Source organism: Chiloscyllium punctatum, chromosome 16 (genome assembly GCF_047496795.1).
Source record: "Chiloscyllium punctatum isolate Juve2018m chromosome 16, sChiPun1.3, whole genome shotgun sequence".
Taxonomy (NCBI): domain Eukaryota; kingdom Metazoa; phylum Chordata; class Chondrichthyes; order Orectolobiformes; family Hemiscylliidae; genus Chiloscyllium; species Chiloscyllium punctatum.
This window is the reverse complement of record NC_092754.1, coordinates 25,614,665-25,632,070: the sequence shown is the minus strand read 5'-3', so window position 1 is coordinate 25,632,070 and position 17,406 is coordinate 25,614,665. Positions and strand designations below refer to the sequence as shown.

The window sequence follows — 17,406 nt, the reverse complement described above, 5'->3', positions numbered from 1 at the left end:
CAACAGATTTATTTGAAATCTCTAGCTTTTGGTGCACTGCTCCTTCAACCATCTAGGCTGCTTGCTGCAAGTACACGACTTGAAATGAGAGGACCCCTTGGCCTTCCAAATCTAATCTTTTCTATTTCATGACTGATCATTTTGTTTGCTGACATTCCCTGCTCAAAATGCTCCCTAATCTCCACGTGAATCCATTATTCAACACCTGTGGTAAAACAAAGTGCTATAAACATTCACTCTCACTGGCTCTGGCAACGTCTGGTGAGTCAGAAACAAACTTTTGAAGAAGTGTCAATTTGTGGAAAGGGAGAACCAACATTAATGTATTATAATGACTTATTCAGAAGTCCATTTCTGTCTAACAATGCTGCCACACCTGTTGTGCTTTTTAGCAAATTATTTTCAACTGCAACTTGAATATTCATTAGAAAAACTTGGGGGCTTGATGACTAACTGGTGCAGTCAATTGTTCAAGTAGGTACAGTTGTATAAGTTTCTTGAAGGTACAGTTGTATAAGTTTTTTACTTGGAAAGATCCTGGGCCAATGTCAATCAGTAAAAGCAAAATCTCTCTCTCTCCATTTTGACATGCTCAGCTATTGGTCAGTCTTGTTCTACATGAAGTCTGGAAGTGACTATGTTGCACTAAGAAAGGTTGAAGCCATGCTCATTTCCCAAGATGATCCACAAATCTGTGCTTTAAATGCTCAACCACAGTTTTCCTTCTATATTTGGATGTCTCCATAACTTCCTCCCCCTCAACGTCTTGATTATTAAAATAATTTATTAAAGTGCAAAATATTTTGATGCCTCCAAGTTAGAGCTTCAGCATAACTTGCACCTGAAGATACCAGAGATCAAGTGGCCTGTTCTATTTGATGTGTTCAAGATGGAAAGCAAGTATTAATCATCAAATATTTCAGCAAGAGATAATAGACCCTGCCTTTCTGTGCTGGGTGCAGGTATGTGTTCAACTAAATGTAAACAGAACAATTGTGGATATAATTGCTGAATTAATCTAGGCTGATTTATTTAAAGAACATCTTCAGAACATTGATGTAAAAAGTCCACAGTGACTTGTATGTTTATAATAAATCTTTGTGCTTAGCAAAATGTTTTTGGCAGTGTCATTACAAACATTCTGAATTGGCGTTTGCTTTTGTTTTGCTCTAATAACATTTCCAGACGTCGCTAAATTTCCAGCAATTCCAAGATTCAGCCTTGAATGTTCATCCATTTGTAATTTAATTTTACCTGTACTAATACAGGTTGTTCTGCTATAATGCGTTTTGTTAAACCTGAATTTGCTGTAACACGATTAACGAATTTGGGACACTGTTTCTAAAGCATGAACTTTTAAAATGTGTGTTGGCTGTAACGTGATTAAATTGCCAACACTTTAAGTGCTAATTCTAAAGCACGATTTTTCTACAATGCAGAGTTGTAAAAGTATGCAACCATCGCATTAAAGGAGAACGACATATATCCTGGAGAAGGAATGGAATGACCTTGAGGTTAAAAAAAAAGTCAACTGCTATAAATGCACCACACATTATAAACACAATTGTTATTGGACAGCATTCAAACGACAGTAATGCACATCCAAATTACTAAATGCCCTGTTTCGGTAATGTATCTTTTGATTTTCATTTATCGATTCCTTCCTCCACACTTGAGATATTTTCCACATGTCTAAGGGACACCTGTTGTTTGATTTACCTTCATTTACCAATGTTTTACTTGCCTATTTTCATGGACCAACTTCTGAATAAGCCACATTGTGGTCTTTGACTTTCAAATTGCCTTTTGGTGGTGTTTTCTCTCCCTGCCCTTCATTACTAGGCCAGGTTTCTTCCATTACAGTTTGGCTATTTATCCCGTTCAGTGACTTTTTTTTTTGGTCTGGCACTGAATAATAACTGTCAATGTACAATAGAATTGGGGTGAAACAGATGGGCATGGCCAGGCAAGGCACAGTCCAGTCTGCACATGCCCACATTTTCTTGTTTAATATGGAAAAGAATTGGGATTGAAAGCTTCATCTGTTTTCTCTTCCCTCTGTTTTTCCCTTCTCTTCTCTTTTTCCCTTTCGAAACAAAACACAACCACTGCACTGTTACAATTGCCAAAAAGCTAGTTATGGTACTTCTGCACATAATTTGTATTAGTTAATGGCCCATTAATCGAACCTCTGCCCTCACTGCTGTGGTTCAAGTTACCCACTGCTTTAATAAACCTTTCTTCCCTCCAAGCTGTGGACTAACTTTAACTGGAGGCAGGTGGATAGTGACATCCAACTATTTGATCGGACATGATTGTGCTCATGGCAGTGTGTTCTGGAATATTTAGCAGTAACTCCTTATGAGGTGGGCTGATCATCAGTACCACCCCTCAACAAGCTAGCTGAGGCTAAAGCTTCGAATGGGAGATGAATATTGGTGGATACCATGATCTTTGGTACTGAATACAGCTACTGAGTTAGTCTATTCCAAAATAAGTGATTTACTGTAGTGTTTCCCTACATAAAGATGACCAGTCTTCAAAAGTAATTCATTTGGGGTTGTCCTGAAGCTATGAAAAGTGATGTATGTAAAAATATTATTTCAAGTACCCAACTGGAGCTGACAATTGCTGTCTTCTCTCCCCCTCATCCAGATTTCTCATTATTTCAGAGATGGTTGGAGCAAATTAAAATGTACCAGAATTGCCATTAAATGTTAATTCCATTTAGTTCCAGTGCTAAGTTGTAAGAAATTTAAAAGCTAATTACCACAAACAATTTAACAAATCATTGTGGAGGAAAAACTGAACGGGTAGCATTCTATGGAGTCAGATTTCTGCATTCAAGAATCAATCGGGCTAAACAATTTTCTCATCTCTACTGGGGTTTGATACGTACACATACTGTGGCAGTCAAAGCACAGTGACAAATTCGAAATAAAATTCACAGCATTTTAATGTCACATTGCTTGATAGAGATACAATTTGGTGTTTGTGCAAAACCTCAGGTTTTTTTTGGGTCATTTTTGATCTTGAGAGACACAACTTGACTTTGTGTCCAAAATTAATTTGCTCTGACATTATTTTTCTGAGAGATTGGGCTATGTATCTTTTCACCTATGGGGTACTTCCAAAGCAACTCAAGACAATCCTTAGCACAGTTCACGAACCAGGGTTTTTTGTGTCTCAGCTGGTTGAATCTTTGGTTCGGATAGTCAGACTTCCCTGAGTTAACCAAATGTAACAGACTGTTTTGCACAAATTCAATGTAATCCTTGCAGAATTTGCTCATGCAGCTCTTTTTATTTCAGGAGGTAGTCTACCTAATTTTATCTTGACAGCCATAACCTTACTTGTAAGATTGATTTTAAAGCATTTCTGTATTCCAAATTCCTGGTGACTTGTAACTGGCCATGTAGTGGATAATTGGATCATCAGCATCCTACTCTAACCTTAAAAGCTAGACAGCTGCTCCTGTTCTGAAACATTTGAGGTTTAAATTTATTCCCATTGATTACTATGTGCAGTAATACTGAGGAAAACCTGTCAGCTTCGGAATTCTGTGGTTAAACAGCAAATTCTAGTGAGATGGAGCAAGCCATTTTGTTTACGTGAATGTAGTGTTCCCATTTTTCAGCTAACCTTTTGAGGTTGGGGATTTTCTTTATGGGTTACAGTTAGTGAGCTGATCACTGGTGTGCATATCTTTAAACTTGCCCCCTCATTTTAGGGAGAGAGAAAATGAACTATTCAGACAGTCAAGATATGTTTCCAAGTCAAATGCATGCTCTCTCTCACCTGAGTGGTTGGTTATAATTGGTGCTCTGTTTTTGCAAATGATTAAAGTAGCAGGGTTTTTTTGATAGCAGTTAGGTGGCAGATGTCCAGTGAATATGATGGTTAATAGGATATTCACTCTGCCAAATCTTCATTGAAGGACTTTGGAGGAGAGCTGAAATCTCCAAAGGAAATTAGGCTCTCGACAAACTGGAAGCACCAAGCGGTCTGAGCTACTTGCTGCTGTGGGGTGAGATCTAGTCTACATATGACTGACGTTTAGCTCCGTACCAAAGGAAGCTCCTTATTGAATGGGTTGTGTTGCTGTTGTATTGATCTAGTAATCATTTACCTTGTTGGGCTTTATAACACCTTGTTCACTGCAGCCATCAAACCATTCATGCTGTAACCCATGTGATTGCAACTTTCCAGACAGTGTTATTGCTGTTTGTGATGACTGAGATGCATATTGTAGCCTGAAAACTGGGGAAGAAGCTTCTTGTTTGAACAGAATGTTGCTTTTGGTTTAAATAAGATTGGATTTTCTTTTAATGTAAACTCTTTTGGCTGGAAAACAGTTTTTCTCTCAGCAGTTGTAAAGACCTCCTTCACTGCATAAACTTTAGGTGATTGCGATGATAAAACACAATTCATCGTCATTGCTGTTTGGGCTGAGCTATTCCATTATGCTGATACTAAAGTCATCAGGACCAAATACTGCAGGTTTCATAACTTAAACTTGAGTCTTGTGAAAGCTGTTTGTTAATTTTTAAGAGGGCCTTCTGCATATTACCATACAAGGAACAAGTAAATTTGAAGCAGGCAGTCAAATGGGAGAAATTGATGGAAGGTAATCTCACTGGATTGGTGATCCAGGCCAATGTTCAATGGACATGGGTTCAGATCCTACCACAACTGAAATTAATAAATCCAGAATTGAAAGTTAGCCTTAAAGATGACCACAAAACAATCATTGATTGTTGTAACAACTTATCATTTTGTTTTATTTGTTCATTAAATGTGAGTGTTGCTAGATAGGCTAATATTTATTACCCAACTCTAATTTTCCTGGAAAAGTCAGTGATGGGCTGCTCCTTTTGAACTGCATTCTGGGAGTTTAGGAGTCACTGGTGCCATTCCTTTAAGTCCTTGTGGCAGTTTAATACAACTGAGTGGCTTGCTAGGCCATTTTAGTGATGACATTATTGGTATATAGAGTCATATGTAAGCCAGGAGAAAGTGAGGACTGCAGATGCTGGAGATCGGAGCTGAAAATGTGTTGCTGGAAAAGCACAGCAGGTCAGGCAGCATCCAAGGAGCAGGAGAATCGACGTTTTGGGCATGAGTCCTTCTGCAGCCCTGAAGAAGGGCTGATGCCCGAAATGTCGATTTCTCCTGTTCCTTGGATGCTGCCTGACCTGCTGCACTTTTCCAGCAACACATTTTCAGCTCATTTGTAAGCTAGAGCAAATAAAGACGACAAATTGTATTCCCTAAAGGACATTGAGAGCTTTTGTTCACTCGTCCTTTTTCTTAGATGAGGAAATCTGCCAACTGTGCCCAGTCTGGTTTATATAGGTTCCAAATTCTTGGTAATTATTGGTGGTTAACCCTTAACTGCCCCTGAAATCACTCAGCGAGTCACTCTGTACAAGAGCAAATAGAGATAAAAATACTGTTCTCTCCAGCAACACCTACATTAAGTTTTTTTTATTCCCCTATATTCTGCCTGGATTTGCAATCTGAGTATGTAAATTAGAGATTATTTTAACTGGGTCTAGCATATAAGTTTTGGAAAATCCAAATCCTATGCACGTTTATAGTTTACTTCATGTGTACATTACGTTCCTTGACCTCAGTGCAGATATACACAGAACGGAATTCTTCACATGTTGGACAGAAACAAGAGGATAAAATCTCGACCAGAACGTTTCCAGACCTGCAAAGACCAGTTTGATCTAATAGTGACCTGTGAGGAACGGGTATACGATCAGGTGCTTGAAGGTAAAATGGCCATCCCTTGTGTTCGCCAAGCCTTTGACCTTGCTGCTTATGAAACGTGGTTTGCTGATGCCCCCGTATTATGATTTCCCAGATCTGAATTCGAGAGAACAGGAGACATTCCAGTCAGTGCATGTCATAAACGTGGACATTCAGGATAATCATGAAGAAGCCACAATCGGAGCTTTCCTCATTTGTGAACTGTGCCAATGTGTAAGTGTTGCACCTTTTGTGTATTGGGAGGACTGGGAAAGGATATCAAACAGTGCACAGCACAGAATAACATCTCTCAATGAATCCAAATGCGATCTCCTGTAATCCAGCCAAATGTTTGCAGGTGAATTTATCTGTTTTACTGAACACTTAACACATTTTATTCACATTGCAATTTTGACATTTTTGTAAGAATTTTACATAGTTACTTTCACGTGATGGACTAATGAATATGGAACATGTTTTGCAACATGTTGACACTGGTAAGTTTACCAATTTGGCATGTGTTCTTCAGGAGGTGACTGTGGCTCAAGTGAGGAGCAATCAATAGAAATTGAGCCATTTTTTGATAGAACAATAATGAAGTCTTTCAGAATGCCCAGTGCTAGGATCTTCTATGTGATGCTCCAAGCTTGTTACACCAATGCCACTTTTACTGCAGCTGTATCCTTGGCAAAATTGGATTAAAGTATGCAAGTTTGATTTCTGAAGATTCTTTGGGGTAAAGCTGATAACAAGTTGTTGGTGCCAAAATATTGCAATTACTTGTAGTTGTTTTCTGAAGTAATTATTCTTCTTAGAATGTTGTCTCTCTCTTCACTTCCGCTACCTAATCTGGACAACTATTACTATTCTATATTTCCTGTATAACAAGAAACTAAATGGCTTCTATAGTGATATTTAATATAAGGCTGCAACTGGTTTGGTTTATATTCATAGTGTGGGAATGTTGATCCCAAAGGTCCAAATTCTTGGACAGTGTGAAAAGTGTCCTAGAGTTTCATGCTGAGTATCTTGTGGAACACTAGGATACTTACTAAGTAGCAAAATTCATAGAAAGTATCCAGTTACCAATTGATATCCATGCAGTGCAGTAACCTACATCTGTACTTGGGTAAAATGCGTTTGGGAGGACAAAGTGATGAAATACTATTTCATTGCTAAAAATTAACCAGTATTCCCAGTTAAGCTCATTGTCTGCTCACTTTTAGGTCATATCTTGTCACTATTACTTTGAAGCTGATTATCTAAAACCCCTGCACTGTCAATTTGATACCTAAACCCACCATGAAGTGAAGAACACTGCTGGGTTCCAGGGTCTCTTGGAATTCCGTTCCTATTGGGAGATATTGAGCCAAAGTATATTTAGCAAAATCGTTGAGTGCAAATTTGCTACTAGAATGGAAATATGAACACAAATGGATGATGACTCTATTTGTCCCTTTTTTTGTATTTGAGCCTGCTTAACTGTTCAAGACTGTAATTGATCTCCCCTCCCACACGATATATCCTTTTATCTTTGTATCCAGAAATCTATCCATCTCTGTCTTGAACATACTTAACCACTGAGCATATACAGTTCTCTTTGGTAGACAATTCCAAAGGTCCCTGAGTGAAGCCTGTTAAACAGCAACTCCTCTTATTCTGGGACTCTAACCCTTTGTTCTAGTCTCCGTGGTCCAGGGAGCCATCCTTCCTGTACCTATCCTATCAATGTTTTTATTTTTATTTTTCAATGGGATAATCTCCCATTTGAAAAATTTAAGAGAATGTAGTCTGTCTACTTGATCTCTCCTTTAATGGCCATTTCCTCATCCTGGGAATCAGTCAAGTGAATCCTGGCTGCACTCCTTCCGAAACCAGCATATCCTTCCTTATGTAAAGAGACTAAAGCAATACACAGCACTCGCAGATATGGTCTCCCCAAGATGCTATACAATTGCAGTTAAATGTTCACTTTTATTTTTTAATCTGCTTTAATTCATATACAAGATACCCAAGTTTCTCTAATATTCCCAATGGTTGCATTTTTAAAAAAAAACTGCTTTTCCTATTTTTTTTCCTTCCAAAGTAGATAACTTTATACATCCCCACACATTCTACCTTCTGTGTTCTTGTCCATATTCCTTTCCAGCCTTTTAGCATCCTTCTTGCAGCTAACTGACAGAATAATCACAAACTTGGATACAATACACTCAGATGAGGGGGTTAAGTTTTAGATTGTAAAGACCTGAGACCTAAAGTGGTGACTTTTACAGTACACTTTGATAGAGCCTGCCCACTTTGGGAATGGCCTGTTATCCCTACTGTTTGGTTACTGTAGTTTTTCTTTAACCCCAGTCCCATGAGCCAATTTTCATACGATAACCTCATGCATGATTGCCGACTTATTAATAGCTTTTGAAAATCCAGTGCTTCATATCTACTCGTTTTTCCCTGCCTAATCGGCTAGTTACAACTGCAAAAATGTCAAGATTTGTCAAACATAGCCTGCCTTTCATAAATTTGGAGATACTGCCTAATTAATTGATATTCTAAGTGTTCCATTAACACATCCTTAATAGATTCTAGCATTCTCCCTATTCTTGATGTTTGAATAACTGGTTTTCTCTCTTAGAATGAAAATAAGTAAACACTTTTTCGATGATTTTTGTGCTTAACTCAGTGGGACTTGAATCCAGAACCTTGTGACCCTCTAAATTGTTTAAATGTTGCAAGGTTCTACAGTTTGAAGTCTTATGGGAAGGAGGGAATTGAGAAGAGGAAAGGGAAGGCTTTGAGAAACCGGCGTCAGGGCCTTAGTCCCGACCTGAGTACAGAACGTGAAATAAAATGGGGGAGGTGAGTCCAGCAGTGGGCTAACCCCCAACAAGGGGAAAACTCTCTGAAACCGCTCCGTGCAGTGCTGGTTTTGCGCCAGGGCTCCAGAGCCCAGCCTCTGGACCTGCCCCTGTTGAACTCTCCCAATGATTATGGTTCACGAGAGGTCAGAACTAGGCGCAAGGCTGACCCCTCCCTCAACTGGAGCTGGGAAAGTGGATGAAATATTGATGGAAATATTTAAATTGTGGTTTGGTTGAAAAGATTCCCTCTCCCTCTCTCTTTCTCCCCCCACCTGCTAAAAGAAGAGTCCAGATTGTTTTTTAGTTGCTCTCAACTCGTGAGATTCCCTTTGTAACCAACCTCCAGTTGAATCAATTGGAGCAGAGGTCAGCCAGTAAATCACTTGCCATTGTAACGCTCGGGGAGCAAGAGCAATCTCTTGTGCTCCTCGTCCCTCTCTCTTTCACTTCCTTCTCGTTCTCTCCCTTCCGTACCATTCCCACTTAGTCTTCTTTCGCCTCTCCGTCCTTTCATGGTCCTACTGTTCAACGTTGACCTTTTTGCCGTGTTGGTTGTGTTTAGATCCAGCGGACTGAAGACATGGAGAATGAGATTGATGAGCTTATCCAGGAGCTAGAGGAGAAGAGCGGCCGGACCTTCCTTCACACTGTCTGCTTCTACTGAGGGCGGGGCGGTGGGCTCTGCGGTGCTGATCTGTATATAATTTATAGTTTATTTTAAGTTTGAACCGCTGCTCGGCGCTGGTACTGTAACGTGTCCGAATGAATCTCTTCTCTTGTAGCACAGTCTCCATCTAACGATGGTGCAAAGTGTCTCCAACATGAAGCTTCATTAAAACAGAACCCTTGGTCAGAGCCCAGCCTCCTGTCTGTTTATTTCTCCAATCATCATAATTCAAATGTTTACACACAATAATAATGGAGGGGGGGGGGAAGAAAGAAGACAGCGGTGGGATGGATTGGTTAACGGTGTGGTGCTAATTTGTGGGTTTGATGTGAGTTGTGGATGTGGTGATGAATACAGATCGGCAGTACAACGTCTTTCTCCCTCCCTCCCCTCCCTAACACACACACACACACAGCCCTGCCTGGGCGCTGCAATGTCAACACCAAGTTGGGGGGTTTCTGCACCTACCACGAAAAAGGAAGGCACTGGGGGGTAACTCCACCTTCCAGCTCTTCCTTTCCCCCACCCCCCTCCAAAAAAAACTCTACCGTTTCAGGGTTTGTATCTCTTCTCACCCCCTCCCCGCCCTCTGGCCTCTGCTGTTGCTGCTGCCACCTATTCCCAATTAAGCCCTGCCTCTGAATTATTTATCGACCGTGGGGCGGATCAATTTGTAACTGCGGCAGGAAGCGAGCGAGCGGCGGCGGCAGTAATGTGGCGCATGTGAGGGATTCCGAGGGGGATGGGGGGACGTGCTGCTGCTGTTTGTGGAGGGACAGGACTGAGTGAGGGAGGACGGGGGAGGGGAGGGTGAACGGTTCAAAGGGTCCGGGAGGACTGGCCCCCCCACTTCTCCCTTCCCCCTCCCTCCCTCCCTCCCACCCCCCCGGGACTGAGAGCAGGGGGAGAGCGGCCACTGAGTGAAGCGGTGCCCGAGGACCCGCTGCACCCACTTCCAACCCCCCACCCCCGGCCAGGAGGAAGCAGTGGCTGCGATTTATGCTCCTCACCGCCAACACCATGATCTTCATGTTGGTGGGGACGTCCATGGTGATGGTAAGCAGCGCCCGGGCCCGCCTGCTGCATGCTGTGTGTTGCGGTAATTTGCATGAGGCTGGCGGCGGCGGCCAGGCTTTCCGAGCCGGCGGCTTGTCCGGGCTTCACACACACACACACACACACTCACCTGCTCTGCCTTTACTTGTCCGCTCTTTACAGGCGATAGCTTGCATCGTGGATATGAACGCGCTGCTGGACCGCTTCCACAATTACATCCTCCCGCATTTACGAGGTGAAGACCGGGTCTGTCACTGCAACTGTGGAAGGTAAGTGCTCACCTCCCTCTCACCCTCCACCCCCTCCCCAGCGCCATCGCTCCCAGCAGCGGGAGGGGCCTCCTCTTTTGTCTTAGTGGGACCTGACTGGTGTGACCCCCCTCACTGTATCACCCCCATCCCCTCTACTCATGGTCACCCCCTGTGCCTCGATGCTCTGTTCTCATCACTCCCTTCCCCCCCCCCCCCCCCAGCAACACTGCATTCCCTCTCCCCAAACCTCTCATCATTCTTCCCTCACATCTCCCTGTCTTCCTATTCTTTCATTATTTCTGCAGCCCCTATTTCATTCCCTTTCATCTACGTCCCCATTCCTTCTCACCACAGCCCCATCCCTCACTCCCCAAACTCATGTCTTCTCCCCTATACTCTTCCACCCTCTTCCCCATAGCCCCTCCCACCACATTAGCCCCCCTCTTCCCTCCGCCATTTTCCCTTTCCCCTCAGACTCTTTCCCCCCACAAGTCTTCCCCCTTCCCACATTAGCCCCCCTTCACATCCCCCACACCTCCCTCCTCTACCCCCACATCTCCCACCCCAGCACTCACAGCTTACTGCACCCCCCAGCCCACTTGCCAGCTCACTGAACAATGTCTCACTGCTCTCTGTCTTGTCTACCTCTGACTCTCTTGCCCCCACTCTCTTTCAGGCACCACATTCACTATGTAATTCCCTATGATGCGGATCAGTCTGTGGTCGATTCCTCAGAAAATTACTTTGTGACGGACAATGTGACAAAGCAGGAGATTGACCTGATGCTGGGCCTGCTGCTGGGCTTCTGTATCAGCTGGTTCCTGGTGTGGATGGATGGTGTCCTTCACTGTGTTGTCAGGGCATGGAGGACAAGCCGGCGTTACGGTGAGTAACTGACTGAGAGGATGGTGGGGAGGTGGGCAAGCCTTTTGGATGTAGCTGGGTTGCACTGAAAACCTACCCTCGTTTTTAAATCTTTTGGGTTCACCAACCTATCTCTCCCTGACCCTGACCCATTCTGGGGCCAGTTTGATTCAGAAATCCAGTTTGGACAGATCCTGAGGATTAAATTCATTGAAATTCTAAGACATTAAAATTTGTGATTGGTTTGTCTCGGTTTTTCTGATTTGTCCAGACCCTGTGCTGCGTTGAGCTGGATTGAGTGAGTCTCACGTACTGGGAGTAGTGAATCTGGATTGAGTGAGAGAGGTTCAGGCATTGGATGCAGTGAATCCAGATTGAGATGGAGGTCCAGGCACTGGGTGCAGTGAATCTGGATTGAGAGTGTGGTTCAGGCACTGGGCACAGTGAATCCGGATTGAGACAGAGGTTCAGGCACTGGGTGTGAGAGTAAATTTTGCTGATGTGTACGCACATACGCACTTCTCTAAGATGCTTTTTCATCCCCTTTTGCAGATAATTCCTGGTCCTGGATCCCAAGGTTATGCAGTCTGAAGGATTTCAGGAGACGTTCTCACCGGCAGTATGAGGACTCAGCAGGGAACATGGTGCATATCAAACAGAAACTATATCACAACGGGCACCCTAGCCCCCGACACCTGTAACTTTTAACTGGCGGAAAGCTGGGACTCAACTAGGAGCCTGTGGTAACTCCAGACTGTTTTAAACTGGATGAAAACCAATGCTGCTGCTCCTGATGTGATGGTGGCTGTCATAAGGCAGCTGGAGTGACCTGTACATTCTGTAAATACCCTGGGTAACTGCCCAAAGCGGCTGCTTCTCTGTATTCGTTTCTTATTTGAGTACGTAGGACAAGAGGTGCTCGGAGATGACTCACTGGTAATCTGGTTTTAACTTTTTTGCAAATCACCCCATTATGTTAATATCTGCTCAAAGACCTCCTTCCCTGCCTGTGTACACTGACTTCTCTCCACCCACCTACCAGTCAACCAGAGTCTGTGTAACCTGGCAGATAAATGGGACTCCTGTCTCTTTCAAAGGTAACGTTTAAGATCCCACAGTTTGTGGATGAAATGTAATCACAACCTGAATAATTGCAACCAACCCAGGAGCACATTGGTCCTTAGGGTCACTGCAGAGTGAGAGTATCCATGTCCAGTGTTGGTTAGAAATTTAGTCCAATCAATCAGTTTAAACTTTAAAATGCCCTGGTGTTTTGTTGTGGAGGAATCTTAATTATTTGGAAGTGGGAATGTTTGGACCTGGTTTTTGGTAATAGGAGCATCTTCAGGCAAGAAATTCAAGGCTGAAATCAGGTCCCAGACCCCATGGTTTGAAGCAATTTAGAATTGTGCAATTCTGCTGGATATTACCAAATGATGTGCAAAGATTCAGTAGTCTATAGTACTGTGTACATGCCACCACAATTAAAAAATATCAATTCCCATGGCTCCTCCTTTTATTGAAGTTTAATATTGCAACAGAAGGAACTGTAATTTGTAACTAAAATTTGTAATTCTTTTGTCTAGTTAGATGTGAGGGCTGTTAAATTGCCTCTTCCAGTCATTCCCATTCCCTCCAACTATCTGCCCCTTCCTATCCTGTGCATCTCTACACAAACCCTCTTGCACTGGAAGGTTGGTACCTGCCATTCCTCTCCAGTAATTGCTGCGGAACAGGAGATTTAACTGGGCAGCTGGAATATCTACCTGGTGTAGAGAGTGAACTCTTGAGGGTAGCAGGTAGAATTGGTTAGTAATATAAAAACGATTGATTGGAAAATGCCCAAACCTGTCTTGCTAACTGTCTAATAATGTTGAATTCCCCCACTTTCTCAGAGGAAAATACAATAAATTCCCATACATCTCCAGAAAGACATATGTCCAATGCTATCAGCTCTCAGGTACTTGAACACAATTCTGACTGGGATGAGAGATCAGGTAAAGAGGGATATCTGAGCTGTTCCAATGCCTGTTAATTGTTAGTTTCTTTCTCACTAGTGCTGATTTGTTATCTTGTGGAAATGTGTGTGAAATGTACAAGGATGAGATGGGCTGAAGGCACAAAAAAGTACATTAAAAATATGGAACAGGTGGATGTGAAATGTGTCCAAGAAAAAAAAATTAAAAGTCATTTTGATGTTGATTTGTGTAAGGATTAGATTTTTTTTGTGGGTGCCAGAACTCGAGTCAATTCCCTGGGATGGATGGACACTATCCAGAGAATTTACATAGAGATGAAAGGATCAATGAAAGAATGGAAATGGCTAATGTGACCAGAACTGGTAACTGGGAGCCCCATAAGCAGGATGATTCCTGGTAACCAGAGCCCCCATCCTGATAATCACAGTCCAATTAACTAAATCTCAAGAACCAGAAAGCTAGTGACCTCAATAGAATCTGTATGAAAATAACCCAATAAATGGCAGTCATTGTGGATTTAGGGGCAGTCTTCTCTATTAATGCCATTTCTTTTTAATATTACAAATTGGGAGAAGTCAAATGACTTGCAAAATTGCATTGAAATTGCAACATGGGAACATACCATTCAGCCCCACCATACTTGATGTGAGCAGTAATCCTGCATGCCAACTATTTTTCCATTGTCTCCCTTTCTTATAATCTGCTATCTAATGTATTCCAAAGTGTGTACATAGCACTCCACAACCTGATGAACCTCTGCAATGTCAGAAATAATAGCTTCAAAACTATTGGATTGTCTTTAAAAGCCCATCTGATTGATACCTCTGGTGAAGGAAATCCATTAGCCTTCCCCAGCCTGGCCTGTGTAACCCCAGCCCAGAGTGATGTGATCACGCCTTAACTGCCTTTTGGAATTATCTAACGTTATTCAGTTGATTTCAAAAAGCTGATTCAGCATAACCTTCTCTGGGGCTTCTCAATAAATATTGGCTTGGGAATTAAGTTTTAAAAAGGATTAAAGGTTCTAATGCTGTCTTCTTATCTTTTACACTTGAAAATTATTCCTATATCTCTAGTTTACACTCTTGAGAACAGTTTGTTCCATCTATTCTGCCATTATGGTCTAACTAAGCTCAAGTGTAAGATATGAACTGGAAGGTTTAATTGGCATATTCATAAGAGAGCAGGGTACACTTAGGTAAGTATTGAAGGATGTTCACCAAAGTCCTTTGCTGAGCTGTATCTCTCTCATATGAAGTAGAAGTTAAGGCTACAGTCAGGAGATTTGTTCTGAAGGCAGAGCTCACTCACTTCATGTGTATGAGGTTGTTTAGAGGTCATTCAAACATCAAATGAAATGTTTACTACTATCTGGATAAAATGACTTGAGTCATAATGAAAGGAAAGGAAAATTGTTTTCTCTGTCTAAACTGTGACCCACTTGGTGTGCAGTGTGCTCCCTTTATGTTGTAATATGTCATTTTTATGTATACAATCTAAACACTTCATCCTTGTGTTTACTATCAATCCTTCCATTTGTGTTGCAATATGACTGGTCCTTTATGTCCAGTGATAGTCTAATATGGTTATCTGTGTATATAATGTGAATCTGACCCCAAAATTTCTATAGGATGCTGCCATTCTTAAAATTCACTCAGTGGATATGGACATTGCTGATGTGGGAAACATTTGTAGTCCATCCTTGTGTGCAGTGTAATCTCACTGTGTCCTAAGTGACTGCATCTGTTCAGTATGACTTTGCTTTTGCATACATAATACTCCTGATGATTCAGTCAAAAATTACTGAAATTTGCATTATGCATTGTTAAATACAGGAGGGATTTAGTGCTAAGGATAAATGGTCAGATAATTAGAACAAAGTATATTCAAATCATTCATACTTCAGCCCATCTTTAGCTGTATCAGCCTCAAGCTTTGGAATTCACGACCAAACTTCTCCACTTCTCTTAAGACCCAAGCTCTCTTTACACTCACCCTTTGACCAAGTTTTAATTATCTCTCTAATGTTTTTCTTTGCTCATCTTTTTTTCTTGATCTCATTTATGTGAAGAGCCTTAGGTTTTTTGAATCAACATTCCTTAATGTAACCCCTTCACTACACATAACTTAATTTGTCCTCAATTCTCTAAACGGTGAACCTGTATAATGCAACCGTCACCACACTCCCGTTTCATGAGCAGTTTCTCTTTCTATTCACTGCAAACCTTTCATGTACAATTGTGTTGCCTATTCTCTTATGAGCAATGTGTAGCTCCCTTTTCTTTCATTTGCAACCTCTAGATTGGGATCCCCCACAAGTAGAAACGCATTCTCTACATTTACTCTATCAAACTCCATCATAATCATCAAGATTTCCATTGTATTACTACTCTGCTTTCTCTTTTTACTGGTATAAAGAACCTCAACCTGTTTGATAGATTTCTAGATATTGAGGGATAATGGAGGAAAATTGCACTGAAGTAGCAGATCAGCCATGATTTGGTTAAATGGTGGAGCAGGCTGGATGGGCCAAAAGACCTACTCCTGCTTCACTTTCCTATGCGCTTTTTGCTTTCTTTGATGAAAATTGTCTCCGTTCTTGTGGAACTGTTTTTAGCACTTTTTCCAAATCTACGTCATGCTGAAAAGTTGAAGATCAGAACTTCAACCTTGCCTTGTCACCAGCTCAATTTCTCCACAGCCTCTGATTTGTCATGCTGTTTGTCTAATATCCCATATTGGGTGAGGAGAAATTTGCTTCAGTTAAAGATTAATTAACCCCAGCCTTTGTCTTATTTTCCTACCGGAAACACTTTCCTAGCCTTTGATTCCATCCCTGTCCTTTGCTAAAGCCAAGCACTGAACTAGACCACTTGTAATGTTGACATTCGATTTCTCCTGACAAAACATTTCAACTTGTTCCATTTCTAAGCCTGCCTCGTTATCACCTCCATAACATCACCCAACTCCACTCTGCCTCAGGTCTTCCACCAGAAATATGCTTTAAGTCTTGTTCATCTAACATCCTTTACTTGCTGAACTCTGTTGGTTCCCAATCCAGCAATGCCTCGGTTTTGAAATTCACATCCTTGCTCCAAATTTCACTATTTTAAGTGCTTTCTGTGTCTGTAACCACCTGTAACCTTGAGATTTCTACACAACTCAATTCTTTATCCACCTTTGACAAATAACCACGTGTTCAAACATCTAGGCCCTAAGCTTTGCAAATTCTCCCAAAAACCTCCCTACCTGACTCTTTTCTGAAATATTCCTTAAATCCCACCTCGGTCAATTTTCCTATGATCTTCTATTGTCGCTCAATGTTTGCACCTTGCATTACCCTTGTATCCAAATTTGGTCCTTTCTCATTTGCATACAATCTAAGATGTGACTCCATTTCTATACGTAATGTGATTCCTGTTTTGTTAGTGACACCTTTAGATTGGATTGTGACCATTTCCACCCCCAAGTTCACTTCTTTGGGGCAGGTTGCTGTATGTTGTATGTCAGGACTTGAGTTCTGTCCAGCTTTATATTCAACAAGAAAGTTCTGAAAAGGGCTTCAGGTCATCCAACATTTTCTACGTTGATTTGAGATTGTATCAGGGCCATGATTTCTAATCTGAACATTTCAATACGGAGCCATTTTTACTCTTGTTCACAGCATGTTAACAGTTTAGATTATAAGAGCAGAAGACCCTTATGTTGAGTGTAGGTTAACATGTAAAGGAAGATCCCAAACAGTAATTGTGGAATTATTGGTTTAATGGGGGTGTGCTGATCCTGTGTGACGGTGTCCCTGTTGTTTAATGCCTCATTGCTATCCATCTTTTTGTATGATTTCTGTTTGGATATATCTATAAAACCTCCGGTCTGTGCAGGTGTATTCTGATATATTCTGGAGATAAAATGATCTTTCCTCAAGGACTTCAACTGGATGAAGTTTGCACATTTGCTGAAGAACTATGATGTTA

At 41.7% G+C, this 17,406-nt stretch overlaps 2 protein-coding genes across 2 annotated transcripts in view; both read left to right on the top strand.

The window, feature by feature from the left end:
- Window positions 1-9,470, top strand: part of ssu72 (SSU72 homolog, RNA polymerase II CTD phosphatase) — a 94,843-nt gene extending 85,373 nt beyond the window's left edge. Inside the window, exons 3-5 of the mRNA XM_072586506.1 lie at window positions 5,642-5,781; window positions 5,873-5,991; window positions 9,178-9,470. Coding sequence (XP_072442607.1) covers window positions 5,642-5,781; window positions 5,873-5,991; window positions 9,178-9,279 — 361 coding nt within the window. The 3' untranslated portion in view covers window positions 9,280-9,470. The remainder of the gene's footprint in view (window positions 1-5,641; window positions 5,782-5,872; window positions 5,992-9,177) is intronic.
- A 166-nt stretch (window positions 9,471-9,636) lies between these two features.
- tmem240b (transmembrane protein 240b) lies at window positions 9,637-13,655 on the top strand. The gene is made up of 4 exons (XM_072586507.1): window positions 9,637-10,338; window positions 10,501-10,607; window positions 11,266-11,474; window positions 12,006-13,655. Exons 1-4 carry the CDS (start codon window positions 10,282-10,284, stop codon window positions 12,152-12,154), a joined length of 522 nt encoding a protein of 173 aa, XP_072442608.1. The 5' UTR covers window positions 9,637-10,281; the 3' UTR covers window positions 12,155-13,655.
- The last annotated feature ends 3,751 nt before the right edge of the window (window positions 13,656-17,406 follow it).

Bases quoted from the DNA above. Each gene is read 5' to 3' on its own strand.
- tmem240b (XM_072586507.1), top strand. From the start codon at position 10,282: ATGCTCCTCACCGCCAACACCATGATCTTCATGTTGGTGGGGACGTCC. The intron at 10,608-11,265 runs GTAAGTGCTCAC...ACTCTCTTTCAG, and splicing joins TGTCACTGCAACTGTGGAAG to GCACCACATTCACTATGTAA. The intron at 11,475-12,005 runs GTGAGTAACTGA...CCCCTTTTGCAG, and splicing joins GAGGACAAGCCGGCGTTACG to ATAATTCCTGGTCCTGGATC.